The 27,310-nt window shown below is 50.5% G+C and overlaps 1 protein-coding gene across 1 annotated transcript; it reads right to left on the reverse strand.

The window, feature by feature from the left end:
• Positions 1-321: 321 nt before the first annotated feature.
• CAPN10 (calpain 10) lies at positions 322-27,009 on the reverse strand. Its single transcript, XM_077348118.1, has 14 exons — positions 26,886-27,009; positions 24,761-24,988; positions 24,026-24,230; positions 23,021-23,152; positions 21,644-21,840; positions 20,602-20,819; positions 19,068-19,209; positions 17,488-17,654; positions 15,144-15,427; positions 12,254-12,456; positions 10,988-11,240; positions 9,626-9,831; positions 8,019-8,064; positions 322-2,093 (listed from the first exon to the last, which is right to left on the reverse strand). The coding sequence occupies exons 3-14, from the start codon at positions 24,167-24,169 to the stop codon at positions 2,064-2,066; spliced, it is 2,022 nt and encodes a 673-aa protein (XP_077204233.1). The 5' UTR covers positions 24,170-24,230; positions 24,761-24,988; positions 26,886-27,009; the 3' UTR covers positions 322-2,063.
• Between the last annotated feature and the right edge of the window lie 301 nt (positions 27,010-27,310).

The raw sequence follows: 27,310 nt of genomic DNA on the forward strand, positions 1-27,310 counted from the left end.
AAAGGCAGCTTTTGACGCCGGAAACCTTACGCCGTTAAACCCCGTTAGCACCACATCCTTTCACTCCTGTGTGGTTCAGGGGGCGGAGCCTGGACACCGAATTCCTGCCTCAATCTGAACTCCTGCCTCAATCTGCCTCCTTTCTACCCCCTCAGTCCTCCTCGGGTGTGGCAGGAAGGCATGGCCAACTGGTGTCATTTCCGGCCCAGTTCCGGGGCTCCTAGAATGTTGAACGAGACAAAGTGTAGCGGGTTCCAAAAAGGGGAAGAAGGGTCCATTTTGGGTTTGAAAAACCGAGGCCTAAAGTCACGCCACCGCGAATAAAATTGCCATTTCGCATTTTATTCTCCAAAAGACATTTCAACCACCACTCGGGTTATTAAAAAAAATACAGTCTTTGAAAATCTCACTTAAGAAACGCTTTACAAAGGAAAGGCGAGGGGGGAAACTGGCCGAAAACGAAAATTTCTCCCGCGCGGCAACAAGCGTGCCGTGGAAATTCTTTTCCCTACAGATACATTCCGGACTTTAAATAAATAAATATCCCACGACGACAAGACCCCTTTGTGCCGTAAGAGAAATTGTGCCAAGAGGGACCACCTAGAGGTGGCCACCTAGGACGGCATCTCTGTCCCTACCCTGTAAGAGCCCGGCAACCGTGTTGCTTCTTGCGCGAAGGAAAGCTCAGGAGATGGAGGAGGCCACAAGGAGAAATTGTAGCGGGAGAGAAGGGTGACAGGTCAACAGAGAAGGGAGGGGCAAATATTTCAAGGAAGTCCAGTATAGGAAGGAGAGAAGGATGCAGGGGACTCAGGGAGGGTGATACATACGGGTTTTCCGGGGATGCTCTACTGCAGGGGTAGTCAACCTGTGGTCCTCCAGATGTTCATGGACTGCAATTCCCATAAGCCCCTGCCAGCAAATGCTGGCAGGGGCTTATGGGAATTATAGTCCATGAACTTCTGGAGGACCACAGGTTGACTACCCCCTGCTCTACTGGAAACATCAATCGGATGAGAGGGACTTGGAGGTGACTTCTTGACCAGATACATCTGGTAGAATTCTAGCTTGTCATCTTTTTCTGCCAGGGAGTAGAAGAGACTGGGGGCCAAGGTGGACAAGATATAGGGTGCACAAGGAAACTGCTCCCGGGCAGGTTTGACGCATGGACTCCAACAGACCTGCTCCCATTTGGGACCAGCTTAGCTGAATGGGGTCCACAAGCCCCGACTGGTACCCCCCCCCAATTGACCCCAAGGTTATGCTTGTCTGTTCCTGACATCTTCTCGGTGAGAATTTGAAGAGCCACGTGGCATGGCCGGTGAGCTACGTTCTGTCTGCTGTGTCACGGGCTTTCGGGCCCAGCCGAATAGACCTTTGCGCGGACAGGTAGGAATTGAGAAGCAGCCCACCTGTCTGCTGCAGCAGGCCTTTTTGGAAAGCTACCGTCCTTCAACACTTCTTTTGTCCACTTCTTGGTTTGGCCGAGAGCATTTGTTTTCGCTACGTCTACGTGCACACTTACACAATCACACGGGCCAAAGTGTTAAGCCACTGAATTAAAAACTGACCCGAACACAACACACACACACAACGCGTCTTTCCACCGAGATCAGGGGCGTAAGGTTCAAACGGAAGGGAGACCGAAATAGGCCGAACGAAGTCTGTACAACGCCGCAAAGAGGTTTGAGGGGGGGTGAAGTCCATGCAGGAGTGGTGCAACACCAAGGTGTGATGTGCGCAGGGGGTTCGTTTTATTAGAGCAGGGGTAGTCAAACTGTGGCCCTCCAGATGTCCATGAACTACAATTCCCAGGAACCCCTGCCAGCGAATGCTGGCAGGGGCTCCTGGGAATTGTAGTTCATGGACATCTGGAGGGCCGCAGTTTGACTACCCCTGGTATTAGAGGCAGGGAGAAAGAGATGAAATAGGACGGCTGGGATGCTGACATGCCCAGGAATCTTCAGACCTATTCACGAATTATTGCCGTTCAAAATCAAAATGGCTCTGCCGTTCCTGAGGCCTGTGGCCATTTCTGTCGATGCCGATGTGCCGATCCAAAATTACATTTTCATCACTGTTTTGAAGGAGACCTGCAAAAAGCGAGAGAGAAAGAGATAAAGGCCACCCATGCCATTACAAAAACCCAAATAGGTTTTTTTGTTAGTCTCCGGTTACCAGGTTAGCAGAATCCATTTATCTAGCCACCCCATTCCAAACAACCTCTAGGGAAATCAACAGGATGGCTCATAGAATCTCAGAGTTGGAAGGAATTTATACGGACTCTCTAGTCCCACCCCCTGCTCAGTGCAGGATCAGCCTCAAGCATCCAGGAGAAGGATCTGTCCAACCATTGCTTGAAGACGGCCAGTGAGGGGGAGCTCCCCACCTCCTTAGGCAGCCCCTTCCACTGCTGAACTAGACTCCTAGAATCCTAGAGTGGGAAGGGGCCATCGAGGCCATCTAGTCCCACCCCCTGCTCAGGGCAGGATCAGCCTCAAGCATCCAGGAGAAGGAGCTCCCCACCTACTGAGGCAGCCCCTTCCACTGCTGAACTAGACTCCTAGAATCCTAGAGTGGGTAGGGTCCATGAAGGCCATCTAGTCCACCCCCTGCTCAGGGCAGGATCAGCCTCAAGCATCCAGGAGAAGGAGCTCCCCACCTCCTGAGGCAGCCCATCCCACTGCTGAACTACTTGGACAGTGGGAATTTTTTGACAATATGTAGCCAGTATCGTTCTATGCACAGTTTAAAGCCGTTACTGCGGGTCCCCTGCTGTCAACAGAAACCACTCCCTGGTCTCCTCCAAGTGGCATTTCAGATACTTCAAGAGGCCAGCCCTGTCCCGTCTCATCCTCCAAGCTCAGCCAAGTCCCTCAGCCTTTCCCCAGAGGTGAGAACAGATACCACAAGAGGTGCTGCCAAGCACTCAGACTAGCCTCCTTCGCAGGGTTGCTGTGAGGGCAAATTGAGGGAGCGAAGAACAATGCAAGTCAACCTCTGGGCTCTCTGGAAGCTTGGCAAGACAAAAACTAACAATCCGTAGGCTTAAAAAGCCTCTAATTCTGGCGTGGCCAAACTGTAGCTCTCCGGACGTCTGTGGACTACAATTTCCATAAGTCCCTGCCATCTCTAATCTGGAGAACCTGCTCTTCTACATGCAGCCAGCTGAGTGACCTTGGGCCAGTCACAGTTCTCTCAGAGCTCTCTCGGCCCCATCAACCTCACACGTGTCTGTTTTGGGGAGAGGAAGGAAAGGCGATTGTAAGCCACTTTGAGACTCCTTGGGGTAGGAAGAAGTGGGGGTAACAAAAAAACAGCTCTTTTTTCTACTTCTTAAATATTTTCACGATATTGCTTTAATGGCCAACTGGCCCCAAGCAAGAATATACAAAAGAGAGCCGTGCCTGGCAGGATTTATCAATAAAGGAGCAGAACATCTTGTTTGTAGTCTTTTTTGCATATGTATTTAAATTAATACCCACAAAAACCTTGCAGCCGATAACATGATCTTATCCTCTGTATTTAATAACAACCTGTGAATGAGACACTGCAGCAAAAGACGAAATTTATGAGGTAAAAACAGTCATGGTTGTTGTGCAGGTTGCGCATAGGTAAAAGCATCTTTTCGGCCTCCAGCGTCCAAGTCATGTGCGGCACACATGGGAGCTTTCGATGACAACACACTGCCAGGCAGGTCAGCACGACCGCGGGAGAAATTTCCAAAGCGGCCGGCTCTTTGAGGAGCAGACCAAATGAACTGGCCCGTCCTCTCCCTCAGTTGCCCAACTTGGGGCGAGACAAACAGCAAAGTAAATTCGGCGCTCTCCGACGACTCCTCTGTTTGCAAAATGTGAACTTTGTTTTCAGGAGTCGAGCGGAGTTGTTGTTTTTTTACAGTAACAACAACAAAGATAGCCTTGTAAACCAGAAACGAGCCACAACACAGCCTCCAGCCTGCCTGGACCCAAAGTGTAACACGGAACATTTGAAAGAGAGGTTAACGTTTGAAAACACTGATTTCTCAGAAGTTTGTAGGTCCAAATGTTGGGGTTACGGTGACTTTCGTAGGTATATTTGTAACTATTAACGACGTCGCCTTTCTTAGATGTTTATCTCCTCCAGAGTTCCCCTGAACTCTTTCTGGTTCTTAGAAAGGGGGCATTCTTGCTGAGTGCCAACGCTCTTCCTGCTCAAGGACTTTCTCCTGCAGGAGTGTGAGAAAACCCTTCCCCGTGATTCCCTCTCTTCGGACTGGGCAGGGGACCTTCCCTCCCCTCTGCAGAAGAACCCCACCACAGCCTGAATTGGGAAGTTCTCTCAGGTGCCCCACATTTCCACTGGCAACTATCTGCCACAGACCAGACTGAAGGGTTTGTCAGTTTTTAGTTTTTATGATGTTTTAATTGTTTTATGAATTGTTTTACTTTACCACTGTAAGCCACCCTGAGCCTGTTAGTGGAGAGAGGGGAGGTATTGTAAGCCGAATCGATAATAAAGGATGGTAAGAACATAAAAAGAGCCCTGCTGGGTCAGACCAAGGGTCCATCTACTCCAGCCTCCTGTCTCACACAGTGGCCAATCAGTTCCTCTGGAGGGCCAGCAACAGGGCAGGGAGGCCGAGGCCTTCCTAAGGACATCAGAAGAGCCCTGCTGGGTCAGACCAGGGGTCCCTCCAGTCCAGCCTCCTGTCTCACACAGAGGCCAGCCAGTTCCTCTGGAGGGTCAGCAACAGGGCCGGGAGGCCGAGGCCTTCCTAAGGACATCAGGGGAGCTCTGCTGGGTCAGACCAGGGGTCCATCCAGTCCAGCCTCCTGTCTCACACAGGGGCCAGCCAGTTCCTCTGGAGGGTCAGCCACAGGGCCGGGAGGCCGAGGCCTTCCTAAGGACATCAGGGGAGCTCTGCTGGGTCAGACCAGGGGTCCATCCAGTCCAGCCTCCTGTCTCACACAGGGGCCAATCAGTTCCTCTGGAGGGTCAGCAACAGGGCAGGGAGGCCGAGGCCTTCCTAAGGACATCAGAAGAGCCCTGCTGGGTCAGACCAGGGGTCCCTCCAGTCCAGCCTCCTGTCTCACACAGAGGCCAGCCAGTTCCTCTGGAGGGTCAGCAACAGGGCCGGGAGGCCGAGGCCTTCCTAAGGACATCAGGGGAGCTCTGCTGGGTCAGACCAGGGGTCCATCCAGTCCAGCCTCCTGTCTCACACAGGGGCCAGCCAGTTCCTCTGGAGGGTCAGCCACAGGGCCGGGAGGCCGAGGCCTTCCTAAGGACATCAGGGGAGCTCTGCTGGGTCAGACCAGGGGTCCATCCAGTCCAGCCTCCTGTCTCACACAGGGGCCAGCCAGTTCCTCTGGAGGGTCAGCCACAGGGCCGGGAGGCCGAGGCCTTCCTAAGGACATCAGGGGAGCTCTGCTGGGTCAGACCAGGGGTCCATCCAGTCCAGCCTCCTGTCTCACACAGGGGCCAGCCAGTTCCTCTGGAGGGTCAGCCACAGGGCCGGGAGGCCGAGGCCTTCCTAAGGACATCAGGGGAGCCCTGCTGGGTCAGACCAGGGGTCCATCCAGTCCGGCCTCCTGTCTCACACAGGGGCCAGCCAGTTCCTCTGGAGGGTAAGCAACAGGGCAGAGAGGCTGAGGCCTTCAAAAAGAACATGACAGGAGCCTTGTTGGCTCAGACCAGGGGTCCATCTATTTATTTATTTGATTTTTATACCGCCCTTTCATATGACTCAGGGCGGTTTACATACAACATTGTGGGGGCGTTACATGGAACACAGTCTAAAATAACATCAACAATAATCCAGCAGTGGTTCAAATGAACATAAGATCAACTAATTAGATCCACAATAATTTAACAGGAACAGCTCTATGGTCACACCCCAGCTCCCCAAAGCCAAGTCCGCAGACTTTAGAGAACAGACAGAACAGTTACAAAACCCAAGAAGGCAGATAGTCTATCCTCCTTGGTTGGTAGTCTGCCCCCACCTCTGAACGGATCCCTAAGCATCCAAGACCCAGAGGCAGTCTTGAAGCCTGTCAGGGAATTACCAGGGAGCTTGACCCTGTCCAAGGACAAGTCTCACAAGCAAAAGGCTTAGTTGGTAGTATAGCACAAGTTAGGCAGGCTGGGCTTCGTCTTAGCCTGCCTCAGAATCAAAAGACAAAGTTCTAAAAAATAAGTTGATATTTATTAAGGTGCACACATATAATTATATACTGGCAGTGAGAAAACAAAAATGTTACAGTATACCTGGCTAACACATGATACTCACCAGAATGGCAGGATGACAAGACAGAATTTCAAAGTTGCAGGTTCACAAGGCACAGACAAAGGTTTCCCCAAAATCTGAACAATAGGATGTCACAATAGGAAACCTTTATGGCTGATTCCCACGTGGGGTCTTGGGCACAAAAGCCAATCATATCCACATTAACAATTTATTAATTAACCAATAGGGTTACTAATGTCAAGTTAGATGAGCCAATCCTGAATCAGATGGCGTAATGTCGACCCATCTCACTCAAGGCCCATTTCTCACAGCAAGTTAATTGGGAACAACTGAAGCCAATTGTCTTATCAGTAGGTGCGGATAGTGTGAAGCTGCTCAAGGGCACAGGTGCAACTAATTGGCACTACGTTCCTACACTATGAGAGCAAACTGGCAGTCTTCAAGCAGAGGTTGGAGACACACTTTTCTTGGATGCTTTAGGATGCTTTGGGCTGATCCTGCGTAGAGCAGGGGGTTGGACTAGATGGCCTGTATGGCCCCTTCCAACTCTATGATTCTGTGATTCTATGACAGACTTTCTCAAGAGGCCCACTAGAGATTTTGCAGGGCCGAAGCCTGAACCAAAGTTTCAGGAACGAGACTTTACGCTACTATTTCACTACAAGCTCTTTTGGGGGATACAGGCAGAGAGATGGGTCTTCTCAGGTACACTGGGCACAGCCGTTGGTTAAGCACCCACATTTGAACAATATAATGTATTTCCTGCATGTGGATTGTGTGGGCAGCATCATGAGGACTCTTCGCTCATTTTTAGACCCAGCGCCATCCCTCAGCGTACAGAAGATCCCAATTAATTTGATGGCACCCATTCCTGTGTAACTCACTCTTAAGCCTGAGGTCTAAGATAGCGATCCCCAACCTGTGGGCCGCAGACCACATGTGGTCCTTCGACTAACTGGAGGTGGGCCGCGAAGGACACGCCCCCCCCCCCCGGCCCTTTACAACACACTTTGGGTGTCCTTGTCTCCCATCACTCCCAGATGGGACTATCTCGTTGCAGAGAAACAAGCTCAGGGTTCCCATTGATTTGTCATTGTCCTGAGTTAAAATGTCCATGAAAATAAAATGTTCCTTATGTTCACTGTTGTGGCGTGTCTGTATCTTATTTTGAAGGGATGTTTAAACATTACCATAGCGATCAGAGCGCGTTAGGGCAGTGGTTGAGAGTAGAGGAGTAAACTACTCCCCGCCCCCCCACCGGGCCTCAGTAAAATTGTCAAGCGTTGAGTGGTCCCCGGTGATAAAAAGATTGGGGACCACTGGTCTAAGAGACTCAAATGCCAAGCGACTCCAGATTGGGGACCCAGCCCTGTGAGGAAAGGCTGAGGGACTTGGAAATGTTCAGCCTGGAGAAGAGGAGGCTGAGAGGGGACAAGATGGCTCTCTTGAAGGATCTGAAAGGTTGTCCCTTGGAGGAGGGCAGGGAAAGGTTCCTGTCAGCAGCAGAGGAGAGGACCCACAGTAATGGGTTTAAACTAAATATAGAATGATATCGGCTAGATATCAGGAAAAGAAATATCTCCCGTCAAAGTAGTTCAGCAATGCAATAAACTGTCTAAGGAACAGTCTTTAAGTAAGGGCTGGACAGATACTTATCCTGGATGCTTTAGGCTGATCCTACACTGAGCCGCAGGGTGGACTAGATGTCCTCTTCGGAGCCCTCCAACTGAGGATTCTATGTTCATTTCTTCCCACACTGGCCACTGAATTATTGACTTAACAGGTCACTCACCTCTTGCAGCCTTTGCCCCAAAGTCTCCTGGATCCGAATGCTTTTCCTGGGCGAAAGCAAACACAAGCCGCTGGGGTTACCAAACTCGCTGACGTTTATTTAGCGTGTCTGACTAAGAGCCAGAACAAATTTAAGACAGTCGATTCAGCGAAGCAAGCACCAGGCATCCCGCAGCACGACATGCTAACCAGCTCTAGTTTTAACGCATCGCTAAAACTACAGTCGCATTTCACAAGAACACGAATACCTGCAGAGTGCATTGCTAGGGACTTGAGATGGGGTATTCCTAGGCCCAGAAATCAGTTCCAGGGCATTGGGGGGGGGGGGGCTTGTTTTTGTCCTGTAACACAGACGACTATAAACTTGGGCAGAAACACACACTACTAACCGATAAAGGATCGCCATGCCAGGTTCCACAAATCCAAAAAGAGCTTTTGCTCTCTCCGGATCTTGAACGATGGGTCAGGGGAGAGAGGCCGGTTCCCTGTCAGAGCGTTGGCTTGGCACAAAGAAGGCCCCAGTTTTTGGTATGACAAGTCCCTCATAGCTGGCTTAGGGGATGGGGATTGCACATTCCGGGAGGGGGGGAGGGACAGGACGTGTGCCACAAATGTAAGGCAGGATGCTGGGCTAGATGGTCTGCTGAGCTGATCCAACAGGCTGCTTCTTATCATCTTATGGAAGCTTCAGCCTCTCTGTTGCTGGCCCTGCAGAGGAACTGGCTGGCCCCTGTGTTAGGCAGGAGGCTGGACTGGATGGACCTTCACTGGTCTGACCCAGCAGGGCTCTTCTGATGTTCTTATGAAGGCCTCGGCCTCTCTGCCCTGTTGTTGGCCCTCCGGAGGAACTGGTTGGCCTCTGTGTGACACAGGATGCTAGACCAGATGTTCCAAACTGAAAACAAGTTGATTCCACCAGGCCAAAGGCAAAGAACGAAGCAATACTGATGGCTGCGTAGGAAAACAAATTTCAGAAGTCCATAAACCCTTTTTATGGGACGAATACTGCAGGGCTTCATCAGAACGAATGCTCTACATCAGAAGTAGTCAACCTGCGGTCCTCCAGATGTCCATGGACTACAATTCCCACGAGCCCCTGCCAGCAACCGCTGGCAGGGGCTCATGGGAATTGTAGTCCATGGACATCTGGAGGACCACAGGTTGACTACCCCTGCTCTACATTACAACAGAGACTCCAGTGTTACACTCATTTCGGAGCGTGCAGAGCTATTGAGCAGCTGGCCCCATGGTTATTTGGACCATACTCACTGAAGGATTTTTGAAGCTCCTATATAAGAAAAACAGTCAAGGACCTTCGTCACCGATGAAAAGATACCGTTTCTGAAAACAAGTGTGAAAACCCGGACCTCGTTCTGAGGACGCCCTGCAGCGTTAATTACACAAAAAGACTTTATGGACTTTTGAAGTGCGTTTTATTACATCCACCATCGTCCCTTCATTCTCTGTCTTCAGACCGGATGATCCAGCAGGGCTCTTCTTCTGTTCCACCATGCCGGACTGGACCCCGGGCCTTCAAACGGAGAGCGGTGCTCAGTTCCACATTCTCCAAGTCACGCGTCTCTCCCAAAGGCAGACGCTCACGCTTACCTGTCTATCTGCGTTGCGACGATCAAGGTGAAGCTGCCTTCCGTATCTGGCAGGTACGTCGAAGGGACAATGGCGTAGTTTCCCGGAGCAAGTCGGCACATCTGGCTGACCTCCTGAGAGTAGGAATGAGGTACGCAGCTTGCCACTGGCTCCGAGTGCAGGCAGGACGAGAGAGGCATTTTCACGTGGTTGTTGTCGCTGGGGACCTGAAAGGAGGGACGGTCGCTGAGGAGGCTTCCTTGCAGCTTATTGGGAACGGTCTGCTTCGAGGGAAGGCCGTCTCTTCCACTATCCCCCTCCACACAAAGGACATTGCGTTCTAGCGAACAAAATCTGCTTAGGATCCCCAGTCCCAAGAAAATCAACTTAGGCTGGTGGAACTCGGCCAAAGGAGCTCAGAGCCCTGGGGGGACCTTAAATAGTAACGCAGGGCCTGCAAGACAGAATGGTTCCACCCGGCCTCTGGCTGAGGTGAGGAGGAGGCGGAAATCACCCACCAATGGCCATGGGAGGAGGGGACGGGAGGGGCGACGTGAGCGTTCTTGGGCGGCCAAACTGGGGCTCTCCAGATGTCCGTGGACTACAATTCCCATGAACCCTGGCAAGCATGGGACTGGCCAAGAGCTCGTGGGAATTGTAGTCCGATAAACGTTTAATGTATTTAAATTATATATAAAAATGAATTAACTCCCATTCATTGAGGAAACCCTTCTTTGGCCGTGAAAAAAACCCAGGTGTCACGAACTCTGTTTGAGGAAGCCTGGACATCACGGTGCCCCCTGACACCTTTCCTGGTGCCCCCCCCCCCCAGGTGTTTTTCAGGAAGCGGAGGGGGATCTGCCCAGCAAGGAGTCTGATTGCCACTGGAGATTTTTTTTTTAGATGTTGCTTTGGCCGAAGATGCCACCACGCCACGAGTATCTTCACTGTGGGATTAAAGGCTCCGACTTCAGCAGGCGTTTTTTGTGGCTGCCATTTTGTGACTGCTTCTTCCCTCCCCCCTCACAAGGCTCTTCACTGTGTGCCTGAAGTCAAACTCTGGCCAAAATGGCATTCATTCATTCATTCATTCATTCATTCATTCATTCATTCATTCATTCATTCATTCATTCATTCCACCTTCTCTCAGCAGACTCGCGGCAGCCATTTTGCGGTTGGCTCTGCCTGCTGCGGCAGCCATTTTGTAGCTGTGCCCCCACCACCACCACCACCACCACCACCACCACACTGTATCTGAATTTAAAAGGTGCCCACGGGCTCCAAAAGGTCAGGAATGGTGGTTCTAACATCTCATCTCATTGGGTACAAACTCCACAAGCCTGGGAGAGCTGAATGCAACGCAGCGCTGTGTTCAAATCCTACCTGGAAGATGTGAAACCCAATCGGGCGGCACTTGTTATCTGGGCAGTGCTGGCGGAGAGAGACCTTCACGCTGCTTTGCCCCAGGCCAGCGATGGACAGGGGAAAGCAGGGATTGGTGTGGAAGGAAGGGAAATTCCTGCTGCCGCCGGCGTCCTGCCCTTTTCTCCAACGGCCCTCCATCTGAGCCGTCTCCCATTCGCCCCCCGGGATCTCTTCACACGCGGTGTTTTCCAGGGGCAGCAGTTTTATCTCGCTGTGGGAAGGAAAGGCACATGGATCAGGCACAAGGGGAAGGGGGCAAAACGGGAGGCAAGTTCCTCCCTTCTAGGAAGCACGTTGCTCAAAACGTGCAGGGGGTTGGACTAGATGACCCAGGAGGTCCCTACCAACTCTTTGTTTCTATGAAAGCCACCCACGTCATGCACAGAGCAGGGGTGGCCCAACTGTGGCTCTCCAGATGTCCATGGACTACAATTCCCACAAGCCCCTGCCAATACCATGCTTGCCAGGGCTCATGGGAATTGTAGTCCATGGACATCTGGAGAGCCACAGTTGAGCCACTCCTGAGCGAGATTCTAGTCCAGCAGGGCCTTAGAGACTGACGAGATTTTGGTTGACGAGAGTTCGAGAGTTAAAGCGCCTTTTGTCAGAAACATCTGGCTTCACTGGGCAGGTGTAAGAATTAGGGCACAATTAGGGCCTGCAAAGCAGTTTGAACACTCCTACGGTCTATGTTGTCTTACAGATACCAGAGGCAGGCTCAGGGAGTAAGCTGGACATGGGAAGATTTTTTCCAAGAGAGTGGGCTCAGTGGAAGAGACTCTAATTGGCATGCAAAAGGTCCCCAGTTCGATCCCTGACATCTCCAGTTCAAAGGACCAGGCAGGCGGTGATAGGAAAGACATTGGCCTGAGACCCTGGGAAGCCAAGGAGAGGAGCTATGGCTCAGTGGCAGAGCCTCTGCTCGGCATGCAGGAGGTCCCAGGTTCAATCCCCGGCATCTCCAGTTAGAAGGACCAGGCAGAAGACAATGGGGAAGACCAGAACCTGAGACCCTGGAGAGCCAAGAAGAGAGAACCTGAGACCCTGGAGAGCCTCCCGCCGTGCACTGACATGCCAGGGTGTTATTCCCAACAGCTTAGCTCCGCCCGTCCCTTCGGACCACTCCATTATTGAAGCCAAGGGAGGGGAGATTCAACAGAACACTTAATGGTTGCTCCCCGTGGATTCTCCACCCACCCCTCTTTCCCCCCCCTTTGGATGCACCTGAGGGAGATTCTCCCGCTGGAGAAGACCCGAAGCAGGAAGTTTCCCTCGGCGTCGTTCAGAAAAGTGCTGGGAATTACCAGGTAGTAGCCCGGGGAGAGGTCGCAATGCAGATGGACTTCGCGGTTGTAGGAGTGGCAAACGGTGCCCGAGATCGGGGGAGCGGAGAGGGTCTTTGGGAGGCTGAACCTCTTCTTCTCAACCTGGAGGGAAGGGAACAAGTCAGCCAGGCCGGAGGTTGGAATGGGAAACAGGGGCTCATGGGAATTGTAGTCCATGGACACCTGGAGGACCACAGGGGGGAGAAAAAGAAGGGAGTCCGATCTTCAAGCATGTGAACAAACAGGAGATCTTTTGTACAAACAATTCTGTACCTTTCGACATCTGAGAATAAGTTTTTTGAATTCCGCAGGGCCTGCAAGAAGGAGCGCTTCCGCCAGGTCTACGGCTGAAGACCGAGGCTGAGTGGAAGATCTGATTACCCCCCCTGGTGGTGAGCAGCGGTATGCCAGGGTCATATGGCTCCCCTATTGGAGGATGTGGAGCGGGGGAATTTTTACCACCATGTTCTCTTATCTATTTGCTGTAATTTTATGTCCTGTTTTAATTTTAATGGGGTTTTACTGGGGTTTTAAATTGTAGACGATTGTAACCCACCATGAGCCGGTCTGAGGAGTGGCAGGAAATAAAAATATAAATAAACAAACACACAATACTGATGAAGGATATTTAGGATAAGGACTGAGTATATTGTGCTTTTCCACACTTGTGTGTTCTTGTACCTTTTTTGGGGGGGGGATCTGTATCACATGCCTTTTGCTCCCTCTAGTGGTGGAATCAATATTATACCACGTTGTGCTTAGGTTTTTACGCCAGACATAAAGCAATATAATATCAAATCGACCACTACAAGGAGAAAAACATGTAGTTTTGGTGGGTTTTCTGCGTTCTGTGGTCGGTGACGTTTCACCAATAACTGTGACTGGTACCTTCAGACATGGAACATGGTAAAATGGGAATCTTTCCATGCCAAAGTGTGCAATCTGACCTGTTGCTGGGCCTTTTGTTTAAATTGGGGGGGATGCAATGCCTCACAGTCTTGTCTTATCTGGGAGTTTCCCAGGGGATGGACTGAACCTAGGAATTGTTTTTCCTTTGTCAGAAATGAGTTCATTAGCAAGTCCATTAGGAACTGTTTTCCCTTCGTATTGGAGTTCATTAGAAAGTCCATTAGCCAAGGTCTCGCCTATCTTATCCAATGAACCATAGTGAGGTGTTTTTAGAGTCCCATTTTTAAAAATTCTTGTCAGGTCTTACGTCCAAAGATGCTAGCCACAGTCAATGGCGAAACGTCAGAGACTGAAATCACCGGACCACAGCCACACAGCCCAGAAAACCCTCAACCCGCAACAACCTATTGACTCCAGCATTGAAAGCCTTCAACGATTCACATTAAAAATGCATGCCAAAAAAGTATACAAAAACAATAGGAACACACAAGTGAGAAACGTCTTGAAAAGCCCAGAGATTCCAACATTTTCACATTTCAAAATTCACCTCTTCAGTAGAAGAAGAAGAAGAGTTGGGTCTTATATCCCGCTTTTCCCTACCCGAAGGAGGCTCAAAGCGGCTTACAGTTGCCTTCCCCTTCCTCTCCCCACAACAGACCCCCTGTGGGGTGGGTGAGGCTGAGAGAGCCCTGATATCACTGCTCGGTCAGTACAGCTTTATTACCCAGCTGGCTTCATGTGGATTGTTCATGTGCAGAATTGAACCTGGCATGCCAGATTAGAACTCCGCACTCCTAACCACTACACCAAACTGGCTCTTGGGGAGCTAGGAACCTGAATAGAAACCTTGAAAACACTTCGGAAATTTTAATTGGCTCAGAATGTAACTGGAGGTCTGCTGACCAGGATGTCAGGGCCAGATCATTTCACCCCAAATTTGCGGCAAAAGCACCAGCTACCAGTTAGGTTCTGGATCCTAATCCAGGTATTAACTCTTTAAGCCCTTTAAGATATGGAACCCACATGCTTACAGGGCTGCCTCTCCTCTTACAACACCCCAAGCCCCCTTGTGTCATTCTCTTGGGGCTTTTTCCAGGTGCTCAGCCCTGGATGGCTCGGTTAGCTATTCCCAGGGGAAGGGCTTTCTCCGTGTTGGCCCCTGCCTTGTGGAATGCCCTCTCTGATGACGCCCACACCCTACAAGACTTGGTGAGTTACTGCAGGGCTTGCAAGGCCAAACTGTTCAGCCTGGCCTTTGGAAGTTAACCAGATGTTTGGGGTGCACTTGACGACAGTATGGTGCGGAGTTATGTATCCTAATCTCTTTTATTATTTATTTATAAAATGTATAGACCGACCCTTTCTGCAAACAGGCTTGGGGTGGTTTACAACAGTTTAAAATACAATAAATACGATAATAAATAAACAATAACACTCCATTTTCCTACTACTTCTCCAGGTGTACAGTGGTGCGATTTTGTCCTGGAAAGGGGAGGCCCATATAATTTTATTTAGTTGTTCAGGCCTCAACCATAAGCCTGGCGGAAGAGCGCTGTTTTGCAGGCCCTGCGGAACTTGAGTAGTTCCGCCAGGGCCCAGATCTCAGCGGGCAACTGATTCCACCAGGCTGGAGCCAACGCCAAAAAGGCCCTGGCTCTGGTTGAGGCCAGACACACCACTTTCGGGCCGGGAAACACCAACATCTTGGCATTCGAAGATGTCCTTCTGGGGGCATACTTGGAAAGCCAGTCCCTAAGTTACGTATTATCTGGTTTTAACTTACCTACTATGATCATGGCAAGACCGAACAACATAAAAACCGAACAACATAAAAAAATAACAACAAAACGCCGCCAAAGAGAAGGAAAGGACCCGCTTACCTTCCAGATGTGTAGCCCCACGGCATGATAATTCTTTCCTCGGATCCCGTCGGCCAAAGACGGATCCTCTTCCACCAAGCGGGGCCAGTTCCGGACGCGGCCGGCCCAGTCCGTCCTGTACTTGCGATGCTTCTGCAGGAGGGCGATGCAGACCTCGCTCGGCTCGCACACTCTCAGCCAGAACTTGGGGTTCGTAGGGAAGGTGCTGTTGTTACGGCAACCGCCGGCGGAGTGCCCCCTCACCCAGGAGCCGTACAGCTTCTGCGTGTGGCTCAGAACTCTGTCTGTTGAGAGGGGAGGGAGGGAAGGGCACCCGTGATGTCATTTCCTCTGGCGAGGGAGAGCCTGCCTGGAGGCTACCAAGCGCATGAGTTCACCGTGGGAACGGACTGTAGACCCGGCATTCTCAAAGGGGGCTATTAAGCCTCTTGTGGCGCAGGGTGGTAAGGCAGCCGACATGCTGTCTGAAGCTCTGACCATGAGGCTGGGAGTTCGATCCCAGCAGCCGGCTCAAGGTCGACTCAGCCTTCCCTCCTTCCGAGGTCGGTAAAATGAGGACCCAGCTTACTGCTGGGGGGTAAACGGTAATGACTGGGGAAGGCACTGGCAAACCACCCCGTATTGAGTCTGCCATGAAAACGCTGGAGGGCGTCACCCCAAGGGTCAGACATGACCCGGTGCTTGCACAGGGAATAGATTCATAGAATCATAGAGTTGGAAGGGGCCATACAGGCCATCTAGTCCAACCCCCTGCTCTACCTTTACCTTTATGGTCCCCTGGGGTGGGGTGGGGGGCTGGCATATGTGATGTGAGCCATAGACTGAGAAATGTAAAAAGAGGAGCCCAAAGGGTTTATGGAAGGCCCCAGGAACTGAACCGATGAAACATCCTATTTATCACGTATTATGTCATTAATTGCTAGAAAGGCTTGACCAGCCTGGTGCAACAAGGGCCCTGATGGAGTTATCAGCTTTCCGCAGGGCCTACAAGACAGAACTCTTCCGCCAGGCATTTGGTAGAGGTTGGGGGAGGGGGGGTTGACCGGAGTTTTGATCAGGGGTCCCCCCCTAGCTGAGCATCCCTGGAATATAATAATGACTAGTGCTAATTTTGTTTGGCTGGACTTAGTAGAATTGAATTGGGTCGGATTGTTCCTACCATCTTGTGGGTTACTATATGTATTGTTTACTGCTTTAGTGGGGTTTTTATGGGATATTTGTTTATGTTATTCGCCTAAAGGCGACAAAAGTCAGGAGAGGCGGGATATAAATCCAAGTATGAATGAATGAATGAGTGAAATCATGTAATCCATTGCTTTGCAGGTGCTTGAATGAATGCATTCAAGGAAAAAAAAATAAGCATGCATAATTGTCGTGGTCTTTAGAAATCTTAGCTTTGGCCTAACTCAGTGTGCAAGAGGCCAGCCTATCTCAGGGGGCCCTAGAACCGGAGAAGGGCTCCCAAAAGGCCGGGGGCCATAAAAAGGTTGAGAAGGGCTGCTGCAGAAATCTACTGCTGGAAGGGATCCCAAGGCTCATCTGGTCCAAAAGAATAATACTAATAATACTAATAATACTACTAATAACAAATTATTTCCTGCCACTCTCAAAATTAGCTCGTGGCGGGTTACAAATGTGTCCAATAAAACCCCCAATAAAAAAAACTATTAAAACAGACAATAAAACGCAACAAAAACTGCAACAACATGGCAAAACTCATGAATTCAGTAATGTGAAAATGCTGGATATATATAATGCAGGAAATACAGAGCTACCCCCCTCATTCTGCTCCCTTGGAGACTTTTGCTCAATGCCCAGAGGAAGGCCACGAGAGCCTGAGGGCACCTTTAGAACTCTGACAGTGTATGGCTGATGTGGCTGCAAAATGGCTGCCAAAGTAGGTGGAGCCAAAAAATGTCAGGGTGCGAGGTCATAAGGAGTGGCCTGCTGCCATTGCTTCTAGGGTATCTCAAAGCCTGAAGAATGTTTCAGGGGTTTCTCAATGCTCCAGATAATCCTTGAGCTCTACTTGAATTTCTTGGTTGTGTGCAATTATTAGAAAACAGCTGAGGAAGTCTAACAACGAAACTAGGCTTTGGGCGTTTTGATGATATTAAAGATTCTGCAGACAAGAACTTTTTTGCGTGCTTAGGAGGAATACACAAGTCCTTCTGTAATCTCTAATATTTATATAGCCCAGATGTTCCTTTTTCCTTTTTTTGCATACATCCTCCCATGTGTACTTCCACTTTGGCTGGCAACCCTAACGCCACCCTAGTCCCCTGGGAGAAGGGCGGAACCAAAAACCAAATCCATCTACTGCGGGCAAAGGCCCCATACAGACCTGTATAAAGGCTCTGCAGCTGTCCTTCCTCAGTAATCGGGTACCCTGTTATGATCTCATCAAATTCAGCAAAAAACTCCTCTTCCTCCACCCAGAATTCTCCTTCCTGGATTTGGGACAGGAGCTCTGCGGCTACTACAGGGTCCAGCTGGCTCCACCCGGGACCTCTGAAGACCAAGACAAAAGGGGGAAGGAAGAAATCAACGAACGAGGTTAGGGTTGTTGGCCAACGAAAGCATTCTTGAAATCAGTAAGCTTAGATGGGAAGAGCTTTGTGGAGGCCCGTGCTGAGAGAGTCTCTTGACCACATGAACAAACAAGAGCCCTGAAGAAAACAGCACATCTCCTGGGCTTTTAATGCTCTTCAAAGACACATTCTCTCGGGTGAGACTAAAAAAGAGGAATTGCTCTTTGAAATGCGTGCCCCAGGGATCGGTCCTGGGGGCTGTGTTGTTCAGCATATTTATAAATGATACGCATGAAGGATTAGAGGAGGGTTATTAAATTTGCATGGTAATGACTGGGGAAGGCCCTGGCAAACCACCCCGTATTGAGTCTGCCATGAAAACGCTAGAGGGCGTCACCCCAAGGGCCAGACATGACCCGGTGCTTGCACAGGGGATACCTTTACCCTTACTATTAAATTTGCAGATGATACTAAACTGGGAGGCATAGCAAATGCAACAGGAGACAGAATCAGAATACAGGATGATCTTGATAGGCTTGAGAAGTGGCCTAAACTGAACAGAATGAAGTTAAATAGGGACAAATGTAAATTTCTACAATTTAGGTAAGAAAAATCAAACACACCAATATAGGATGGGGGAGACTTGTCTTGGCAGTAGCATGTGCGAAAAGGATCTAGGAGTTTTAGTAGACCATACATTGAACATGAGTCAACAGTGCGATTCGGTGGCTAAAAAGGCAAATGGGATTTTGGTACCGCTTTGCTCTGCTTCAGCCTCACTTGGAGTACTGTGTACTTCCAACTCTATTATTCTATGGTTCTAAATAATACCCAGCCCCCTTTTGTGCCCTGGGTGGCTCTAGCTAAGCAGGGTCAGCCCTGGTAAGCCCGTGGATGGGAGGCCACCAAGGAAATCAAGTGTTGCTACAGCATCGGAGGAGAAGTGTGTTTAGCATAGACCAGGAACTTCCTGATGTTGTTCAAATAATCCTTTCCAGTGTCCTGATTGGCCCAACAGGAAACTTCCTGCTCCTTCCAGCAAGCTTCCTCTCTGCTTGCCTCCACAACAGGCAGAATGAACAGCAGAATAGTTAATAAGGTCTCTCTCTTCTCTCTTTCTACACAAAGTTGTTTCTCTTCTTAATGCATCTTTTATTCTTTTAAGGCAGGGGTAGTCAACCTGTGGTCCTCCAGATGTTCATGGACTATAATTCCCACGTGGGAATTGTAGTCCATGAACATCTGGAGGACCACAGGTTGACTACCCCTGTTTTAAGGCACCCGATGCTCAGCTCCTCTGTACAAATTTAAACTCTGCCAACAGGCATGGTCAGGTGGGGATCCTCGTCTACAGTGGAGCGTCCCCATCCTTACGAAGCTGCCTGCCACTCACCCTTCCCTCCAGGGCCCCTTCCAGCAGCGTCGCCCCCAAGGGTTCCGTATCCGCAGCAGGATAACGTCCTTCCTGGACACTTTGGAGAGATCTTGCATGTCGACGACGATGAAGGCATGGAACTCCCCCAGTTCGCTCGAACCTGCCAAGAGAGAGGGAGAAGAAAAGCTTTGTTTAAAACACAAGCAGGGAAAAATCCCATGTGGGTCAATAAATCTTGTCATTAACGGAAGAATTCCTACATTCCTGCTAGAGGTTAACCTTAAACACGAAAAAAAAGTTCTTGTCTTTGGAGTCTTTAGTATCATCAAAACAAGTCTAAACTCCCAGGTCATGTCTAGTTTCGTTGTGAAACTTCTTCAGTTTTGAGATCATGATAGCATGCGACCCAAAAAATTCAAACAGAACACAAAGTCTCTTGGAAACAGACTAGAGGTTGTTGTGTTTAAAACACAGACAACATTCAAATTGGGGAAACAGCTCCATTTCCCCGATTTGGGGAGCTGAATGTTGGCTCCCCAAACTGGGAGCCATCAGACAAGGGCCAGAGAAGAGAAAGCTCTGGCCCTGGCCAGTCGGACTTTGTTGTAGCTGGTTTGTTGTAGCTGAGCGAAGTGACCTCTCCAGGGGACATATTTAGACAGGCAAATATGCCAGGCCCAGATTGCATATGGCCTTAAAAGTTAGAACCAGAACCTTGACGCGAACCCAGAACTCAACTGGAAGCCAGTCCAGCTTTCACAGTACAGGTTTGAGGTGGGCCCTCTACGGTGTTCGAGGACCCAAGTGGCAGCATTTTAAACCAGGTGTAATTTCTGGATTACGGTCAAGGGGAGGTCCACATACAGTGAGTTCAGTAATCTAGTCTAGAGAAGACTGCCGCATGGATCATTGTGGCCAGGTGTTCCGGGACAAGGTAGGGAGCTAGTAGTTTGGCCTGACACATATGGAAGAAAGCCATATTTGCTACTCTTGGGGCTTGAAAAATAAATGCTTCCTTGACAAAGAAAAATACTTACAATACGAAAAAAGGGAAGAAAGGTTCAAGAACATAAACAGAGAAAAGCAGAACCTTTCCAAGGCAATTGGTACAATAAATTTTATATATTGATAATCTTTTAAGGACCAACCAAAACGGTTTCTAGATGTACTCCGTTTTCACAATTTTTCTTCAGTGGTTGATTCCTTATACTCTTATCAAACAATTTTTTTATATATAGATAGACCACCGGCTCTGTAAAGTATTGTGGGGAATGTCAGTCAAAAAACATCTACATATAAAAAAATTGCTTGATAAGAGTATAAGGAATCAACCACTGAAGAAAAATTGTGAAAACGGAGTACATCTAGAAACCGTTTTGGTTGGTCCTTAAAAGATTATCAATATATAAAAAAGAAAAATACTTAGTCAACAATTATTTGTCAGGTACTTTATTGTACCTGACACCGTATAATCTCTTCTACACGGTGTATTCCTACCTCTCGTTCTCTTGGACACTTGGAGCAACCTGGCTTGGAGGACTCCTTCCCTTACCTTGCCGGGAACTGAAGACCGAGCAGCTCATAACGCACTTTTCTTTCAGGTTCATCAGCCTTCGGAAGACGGCTTTCTCCAGGACTTTGCCCACCCGCTCCCTTTCCGTGGTCTGCCCCGGGTCTTTGAGGCCCCACCGTTCCGCCAGGCCTCCCGTCAAATCAACCAGAGCGTCGGCGACCTGGCCGGCCCACAGCTGTTCGTACGATCCATGCACCCTAGAAACGGAGAGAGGGGAGGTTCAGGGGCCCCCAAAGGCAACTTCAAACCCTGTTTCTCGAAAGGAAGATGGGAGCTGTCATATTGGGGAGGGGGGAAGAATACTCTACTGCTTTGATCAGGGGTAGTCAAACTGCGGCCCTCCAGATGTCCATGGACTACAATTCCCAGGAGCCCCTGCCAGCGAATGCTGGCAGGGGCTTCTGGGAATTGTAGTCCATGGACATCTGGAGGGCCGCAGTTTGACTACCCCTGGCTTTGATGGTTTAATGAAGAAGGGAAAAAATAACCAATTTGAAGCTACAGCCAGAGCAAATGCACTTTCCAGGAGGAATAGAATTGTACAAGTGTCATAAGAGCTCTGCTGGGTCGGACCAGTGGCCCATCCAGTCCAGCATCCTGCCTTACACAGTGGCCAACCAGTTCCTCTAGTGGCCAACAACAGGGAATAGGTGATGAGGCCTTCCCTTCATAAGAACATAAGTAGAGCCTTGCTGGATCAGACCAGTGAAGGTCTACCTAGTCCAGCATCCTATCTCACATCGTGGCCAACTCATTCCTCTGGAGGCCCAACCACAGGGCACAGAAGATGAGGCCTTCCTAAGAATTAATGGTGAAATAACAAAGGGGGGTTTTGGTTCTCACCTTCAAGACATAAATAACATATCAACAATAATCTAACCCTGGCTTCAAATAGAACGATAACTCGGGCAAACCCTCAGGGAGGTCAGGCTGCTTCTACGTTCTATGTATTATTCCTGCAATGGGGCCGGAACTCTCCCGCTTGGAGTTGGCAACCCGGGTGGGCATGCTGTTCACCTACTTGGCGTAGGCTTTTTCCAGCAGGGGGAGCCAGAAGACGTCCTCCGTCTGGCATTGGGAGAAGCAGAGCTTGCCCCCCAGGCACGGCAGGCGGTCGTCGATGGTGACTTCCACCCAGTGGCCAAACTGCCAAATCCGACAGGTGAAGCAGCCCCGATATTTCTCGTCTCCCCAACTGGGCTGGCCCGGAGGGATCACCTGAGAAGACAGAACAGGAGCGAGTCAGCAGGAATTTGGGAGAAGAAAACAGGCACGGAGCTCTTGGTTTAACACATTTTAAAAATACATTAAAAATTAATTCACTCCCACCCATTCAGGAAACCCGCCCAGGACTGCCAAGAAACTGCAGGGTCTCACGAAAACCTGGTTAAGAAAACGTGCTTTAGACGGTGCTGTTATACTTCCCTCGTCATGTTCGCCCAGCTAAACAAGTTTGAAAAATTATTGATATTCAAATTTGAATGCCACCCTTTCATGAAGAAGAGTTGGTTCTTATATGCCGTTTTTCTCTACCCGAAGGAGTCTCAAAGCGGCTTACATTTGCCTTCCCTTTCCTCTCCCCACAACAGACACCCAGTGAGGGAGGGGAGGCTGAGAGAGCCCTGATATTACTGAAGAAGAAGAAGAGTTGGTTCTTATATGCCGCTTTTCTCTACCCGAAGGAGTCTCAAAGCGGCTTATAGTCGCCTTCCCTTTCCTCTCCCCACAACAGACACCCTGTGAGGGAGGTGGGGCTGAGAGAACCCTGATATTACTGAAGAAGAAGAGTTGGCTCTTATATGCCGCTTTTCTCTACCCGAAGGAGTCTCAAAGCGGCTTCCATTCGCCTTCCCTTTCCTCTCCCCACAACAGACACCCTGTGAGGTGGGTGAGGCTGAGAGAGCCCTGATATTCCAGCTCGGTCAGAGCAGCTTTATCAGTGCTGTGACTAGCCCAAGGTCACCCAGCTGGCTGCAGGTAAAGGAGGAGCAGAGAATCAAACCTGGCTCGCCAGATTAGAAGTCCGCACTCCTAACCACTCCACCAAGCTGGCTCTCAAGGTTCATCCAGCCCAAAACTTTTAGAATTATGAGTTACAGAACACAAATCATTCTGCGCAAGAGTCCCAGGACTATAATCAGGCCACCTGGAGGCCACACAATCCCAAACCATCTAAAGCAGGGGTAGTCAAACTGCGGCCCTCCAGATGTCCATGGACCACAATTCCCAGAAGCCCCTGCCAGTGAATGCTGGCAGGGGCTTCTGGGAATTGTAGTCCATGGACATCTGGAGGGCCGCAGTTTGACTACCCCTGATCTAAAGTGACGCGCAGACCCAATCCGGCCGAGAAGAGTGCATTTGTTCGTGAGCAGAAGCAGGGCCTCCTCACCCCCAGTACCTTGGACAAGAGGTATTTACTCTTCTGCAGAGCGGCACAAGCACACAGAAACCAGCAGTCTCCCAGCATCCCTTGCTTCACTTGCCACTCATACTGATTGTCTGAAAAGAGCCGAGGATTCGAACAGATCTCCTGGTTGGGGGGAGGGAGAGAGGAAGAAAGGTTAAGACGGAAAATACGGTAGGGAAAAAAACCACCCAACAATCTACTTCTGACGACGTGTGGGCCCTCGGATTGGCCCTCAGGGGGAAGGGCCCTCTCACCGAGGGCCAGGGCCTGGCTCCAAGCCCATTTTTAAAACGGGCCTTTCTACTAGTAAAATAATTTTTAAAAAAAGAATGTAGGACAAGCACAGGCCTATGGTCGAGGTCGGGAATATAACTTCTACAATGTCTAATTGCCCGGCCTCCCTTGAAGCCATCAATCCGAACAGCAAGGGGGGATATATCTGCCCCCAAATGCAACACCCTCCTCAGTATTTAGCATTTAACTAGTTGGCGATTGGGTTCGATTCTGAATTGTCTTATGCAAAATGTGATTTTAAGACGACTGTATCTTAGGAATTGAGGGCACCCGCCCTGAGCCTCATGGGAAGGGTGGGATAGAAAAATTGTAGTTATTTTATTCATTTACTGGCAAAAAAGTCAGTTGTAATTAAAATACGGGAGCTGTCCTTCTCCCCCACCCCCACCCCCACCCTGGTTAGGCCCGCCAAGGCCTGGAGAGGTCACGACGGGCCTTCTTGGGGCTGGGGGGAAGCACTGTTGGGCCGGCTGGCCAATCAGATAGCCGGTGAGTCCCAAATCCTCCCACCACCCCTTTCCTGTTTTATTTATGGTACAGATTACTGCATTTTTATACCACCCTCCTTTATAGCTCAGGGAGGTTTACAGCATCGATGAATGCTCCAGAACAATACTCCGGGATGAAGATGGCTTGATCAAATGAAAGTACCAGGCAAAGGGTTACAAGACCGGCAAAATGCCGCACAGGTAAAGCACTAACCTGAGGTCTCAGCCAACAAACCTCCCCTCTGAAATGGGCCAGAGGAGTTGAGTAGTTAAAGAAGAGCGACTCGTCCTTGGCTGGGAAAGAGAGGTCCCTGTAAAGGTCTCCCCCGAGATCCGAGAGCCCCCTGTCTCCTGGCATCTTCTGCAGGAAGCCCAGATCCGTGCGGTGACCTCAAAGCCAGGAGAACTTGGATTTAAACCTGCAAAATGAAATTAGGGGGGGGGGGGAATCAGGATGGTCCTAAGAACATACCAGTAGTAGCCCAGGGGAAAATACAAAAAAGCGAGGAAAGGAATAAATGGAGCAGTGGCAGGCTGGCAAGGACAATTCACAATAAATTGGCTTGGGGAATTCGCTGCCACAAGAAGCAATACAGCCACGGGCCCTGATGAATTTAGGACAGCATTTAACGGATGCACAGAACAGGGTCACAATTAGCCAAGACAGCTAAAGGGGGCTGTCCAAAGCAAGAGTCTGAGGACAGGGGCCATCAGGAGATCCACCAGTGGGGCCAGAACTCCAGAAGCCCTCCCACGGTTGCCCCAAGCACCAAGAAGACAAGGTGCCACTGGCCCAGGTAGAGCGTTCCATCTCTACCTTGTATCTATTAGCCAACCAAGGACCTTTGACCTCCTCTTGAAGCTGGAATGGACTGAGTTGGACCCTTGGTTAGATCTAGCCTGGTCCAGTTGGAACATCAAGGGTAGGACCTTTGGGCACAAGTGTTACCTGAAATCTCTCAACAGGTGGAGAGCAGATAGCCTGCATCTGTCATCGACCAGGATCCTGAGATGTCCAACTTCTGTGATGAGGAAGGTTGAAGAACACACGCTGTTCTTCCTCCAGGAGAGTATCAAAGGTGAAAGGGCTTATCATGTTGGCCTGTGGCGCCCCACCCTTTATCTGGATCCTGCTTCAGACTCCATGGCTAGCTCCCAGATAATCCATAAGTAAGCCCTGGACATTAAACAAAAATGGAATTCAGGAAAATGAACAAGGACAGAGAAAAATCAGCCACACGAGACAATGATGCACATATTCTGGACTTCTCTTTAAAAAAAACAAAACAAATTAAATTCTGCCTCCAGCTAACCCCAATTTGGGGTGGCAGGTGACAGTGGAAGAGCGATAGGGTTGTGAGTGTCCTGCTTAGTGCAGGGGGTTGGACTAGATGACCCAGGAGGTCCCTTCCAACTCTATGATTCTATGATGAAGGGAGCCTTGATTCTCTAAGGCAGGGGTAGTCAAACTGTGGCCCTCCAATGTCCATGGACTACAATTCCCAGGAGCCCCTGCCAGCTTTCACTGGCAGGGGCTCCTGGGAATTGTAGTCCATGGACATCTGGAGGGCCACAGTTTGACTACCCCTGCTCTAAGGGGTGGCTGAGCTCAATCCTCGCCCTTCCACAGCAGACCGACATGGCTACTCACCTGGAGCCACATTCCACTCGCCTCACAAAAGGCCCTGATGCAAGGGAAGGGTTGTGTTTGGTCGTATTGCAGCACAACAAAGTTTTGTAGCACCTTAAAAGAACCCACAGAACATTCGAGGGGATAAACTTTTGGGTGTCAAAGCGGCCTTCAACAGATACAAAACAACTTCATCGAGCCTTGGAACGGTCCCTGATGCTGCTACTACTACAATGGGCTGATGGAGCTCCACAGAATTGGGCTGTACAAAATGGTTCACCGCCTGACTTGGATAAACTGGGCCTTGCGGCCGACATTACTGTAAATAGGCTCCTGTTACATAATCTCCACACCGCTGCATGCGCCATGTGAATTCTTCTGCTCCAGTTTGAGAGCCAGCTTGGTGTAGTGGCTAGGAGTGCAGATCCTTTACAGGCAGCCAGCTGGGGGGCCTTCAGTCCATGACACCTGATAAGAGTTGTTCTTACCGAGCAGTTCTCTCAGGGCTCTCTCAGCCCCGACTCCCTCACAGGGTGTCTGTTGTGGGGAGAGGAAAGGGAAGGCGACTGGAAGCCGCTTGGAGACTCCTTCTTCTTCTTCAGTTATTTTGGGGAGGACCCAGGCTTCTATAATCCTAACACACAGGTCTCCTATTGTTGAGCGTACCAGCGTGATCAACTGCGAGTCCCGTGAGACTAAGAAATTCTATCTGAACCGTGACTCACCCAAGTTCATAGCCTAGGACCCTTACTGGCGGCTGAGGTTCTTTTGGACTCGTCTGGCTTTTGCACATGCAGCCAACAGGGCTCCGTGGCTGAAACTAGATTCCCCAGGCCCCTCCACATTACTGGTTGCCAGCTCCCAAGAGTCCCCCCCTTCCACACCTCCAATTTCTCCAGGGGAACAGACCTCCGTAGCCTGCAGACGAGCTGGAATTGAAGCTGCCCTAGGCTGGGTCAGAGCCTCCGTCAGCAACGCCGACTCAGGCTTGCAGCAGCAATCCGGGGTCTCAGGCTGAGGTCTTTCACACCCCCCCCCCCCCACTTCTTGGTCCTTCTAATAGGAGATCCCAAGGCCTGAACCGGGGACCTTCTGCTCTTCCACTTAGCCACGGCCCCTCCCGGGAGTATCGCCGACTCAGGCCGGCAGCGGCTCACCCGGCTCAGGTCTTTCCCATCACCAGGATGCCGGGACTGAACCTGGGGCCTTTTGCATGCAAGCCAGAGCTTCTGCTACTGAGCATGGGATCCTCCCCCAAGCCCGGGAGATCTCCAGGTGGCGCCGGGAGGCTGGCCTCCCGCCCTGAGTCGGCCCCCACTGCCGGCCGGAGCCCCGCCCGCCCCCAACAAAGCCTCCCCACCCAAGCAAGCCCCGCAGGGGGCGGCTGCACCAGGCTCCAGCGCCCCCACCCCAATTTGCACGACCGCCCCCAGCCCGGTCCCACCTGGCACCGGCAGCGCCCCGAGGAGCATCCCGGCAGCCCACCCGCGAACGGCCGATTGCAAAGCCGCGGGGCGCCGCCTTGGAGGGCGGGAAACTACACTTCCCGTCAGGCCGCGCGCCTGGGGGAGGGCCCAGGGAACAGGGCGGGCGTCACTTGTTGGGCAGGAAGGACTACAAGTCCCGGCATGCTCTCTCGGGAAAGGCCCGGCCGGCCATGGGCTACAGTTCCCGTGAGCCCAGGGGATCATGGGGGTTGTAGTCATTAGGTGGCTGGGGAGCCACGAGACAGGAATGAGCGGCATTGCCAGTAATAATAATAACAATAATAATAATAATGAGGAGGAGGAGGAGGAGGATGCATTTTAACAAGATTAAAAGCAACATACAGAGGTGAGAAATGAAAACATTTCCACGCAGGGAGGGCTC

The sequence above is a fragment of the Paroedura picta genome, chromosome 8 (assembly GCF_049243985.1).
Source record: "Paroedura picta isolate Pp20150507F chromosome 8, Ppicta_v3.0, whole genome shotgun sequence".
NCBI classification, from domain to species: domain Eukaryota; kingdom Metazoa; phylum Chordata; class Lepidosauria; order Squamata; family Gekkonidae; genus Paroedura; species Paroedura picta.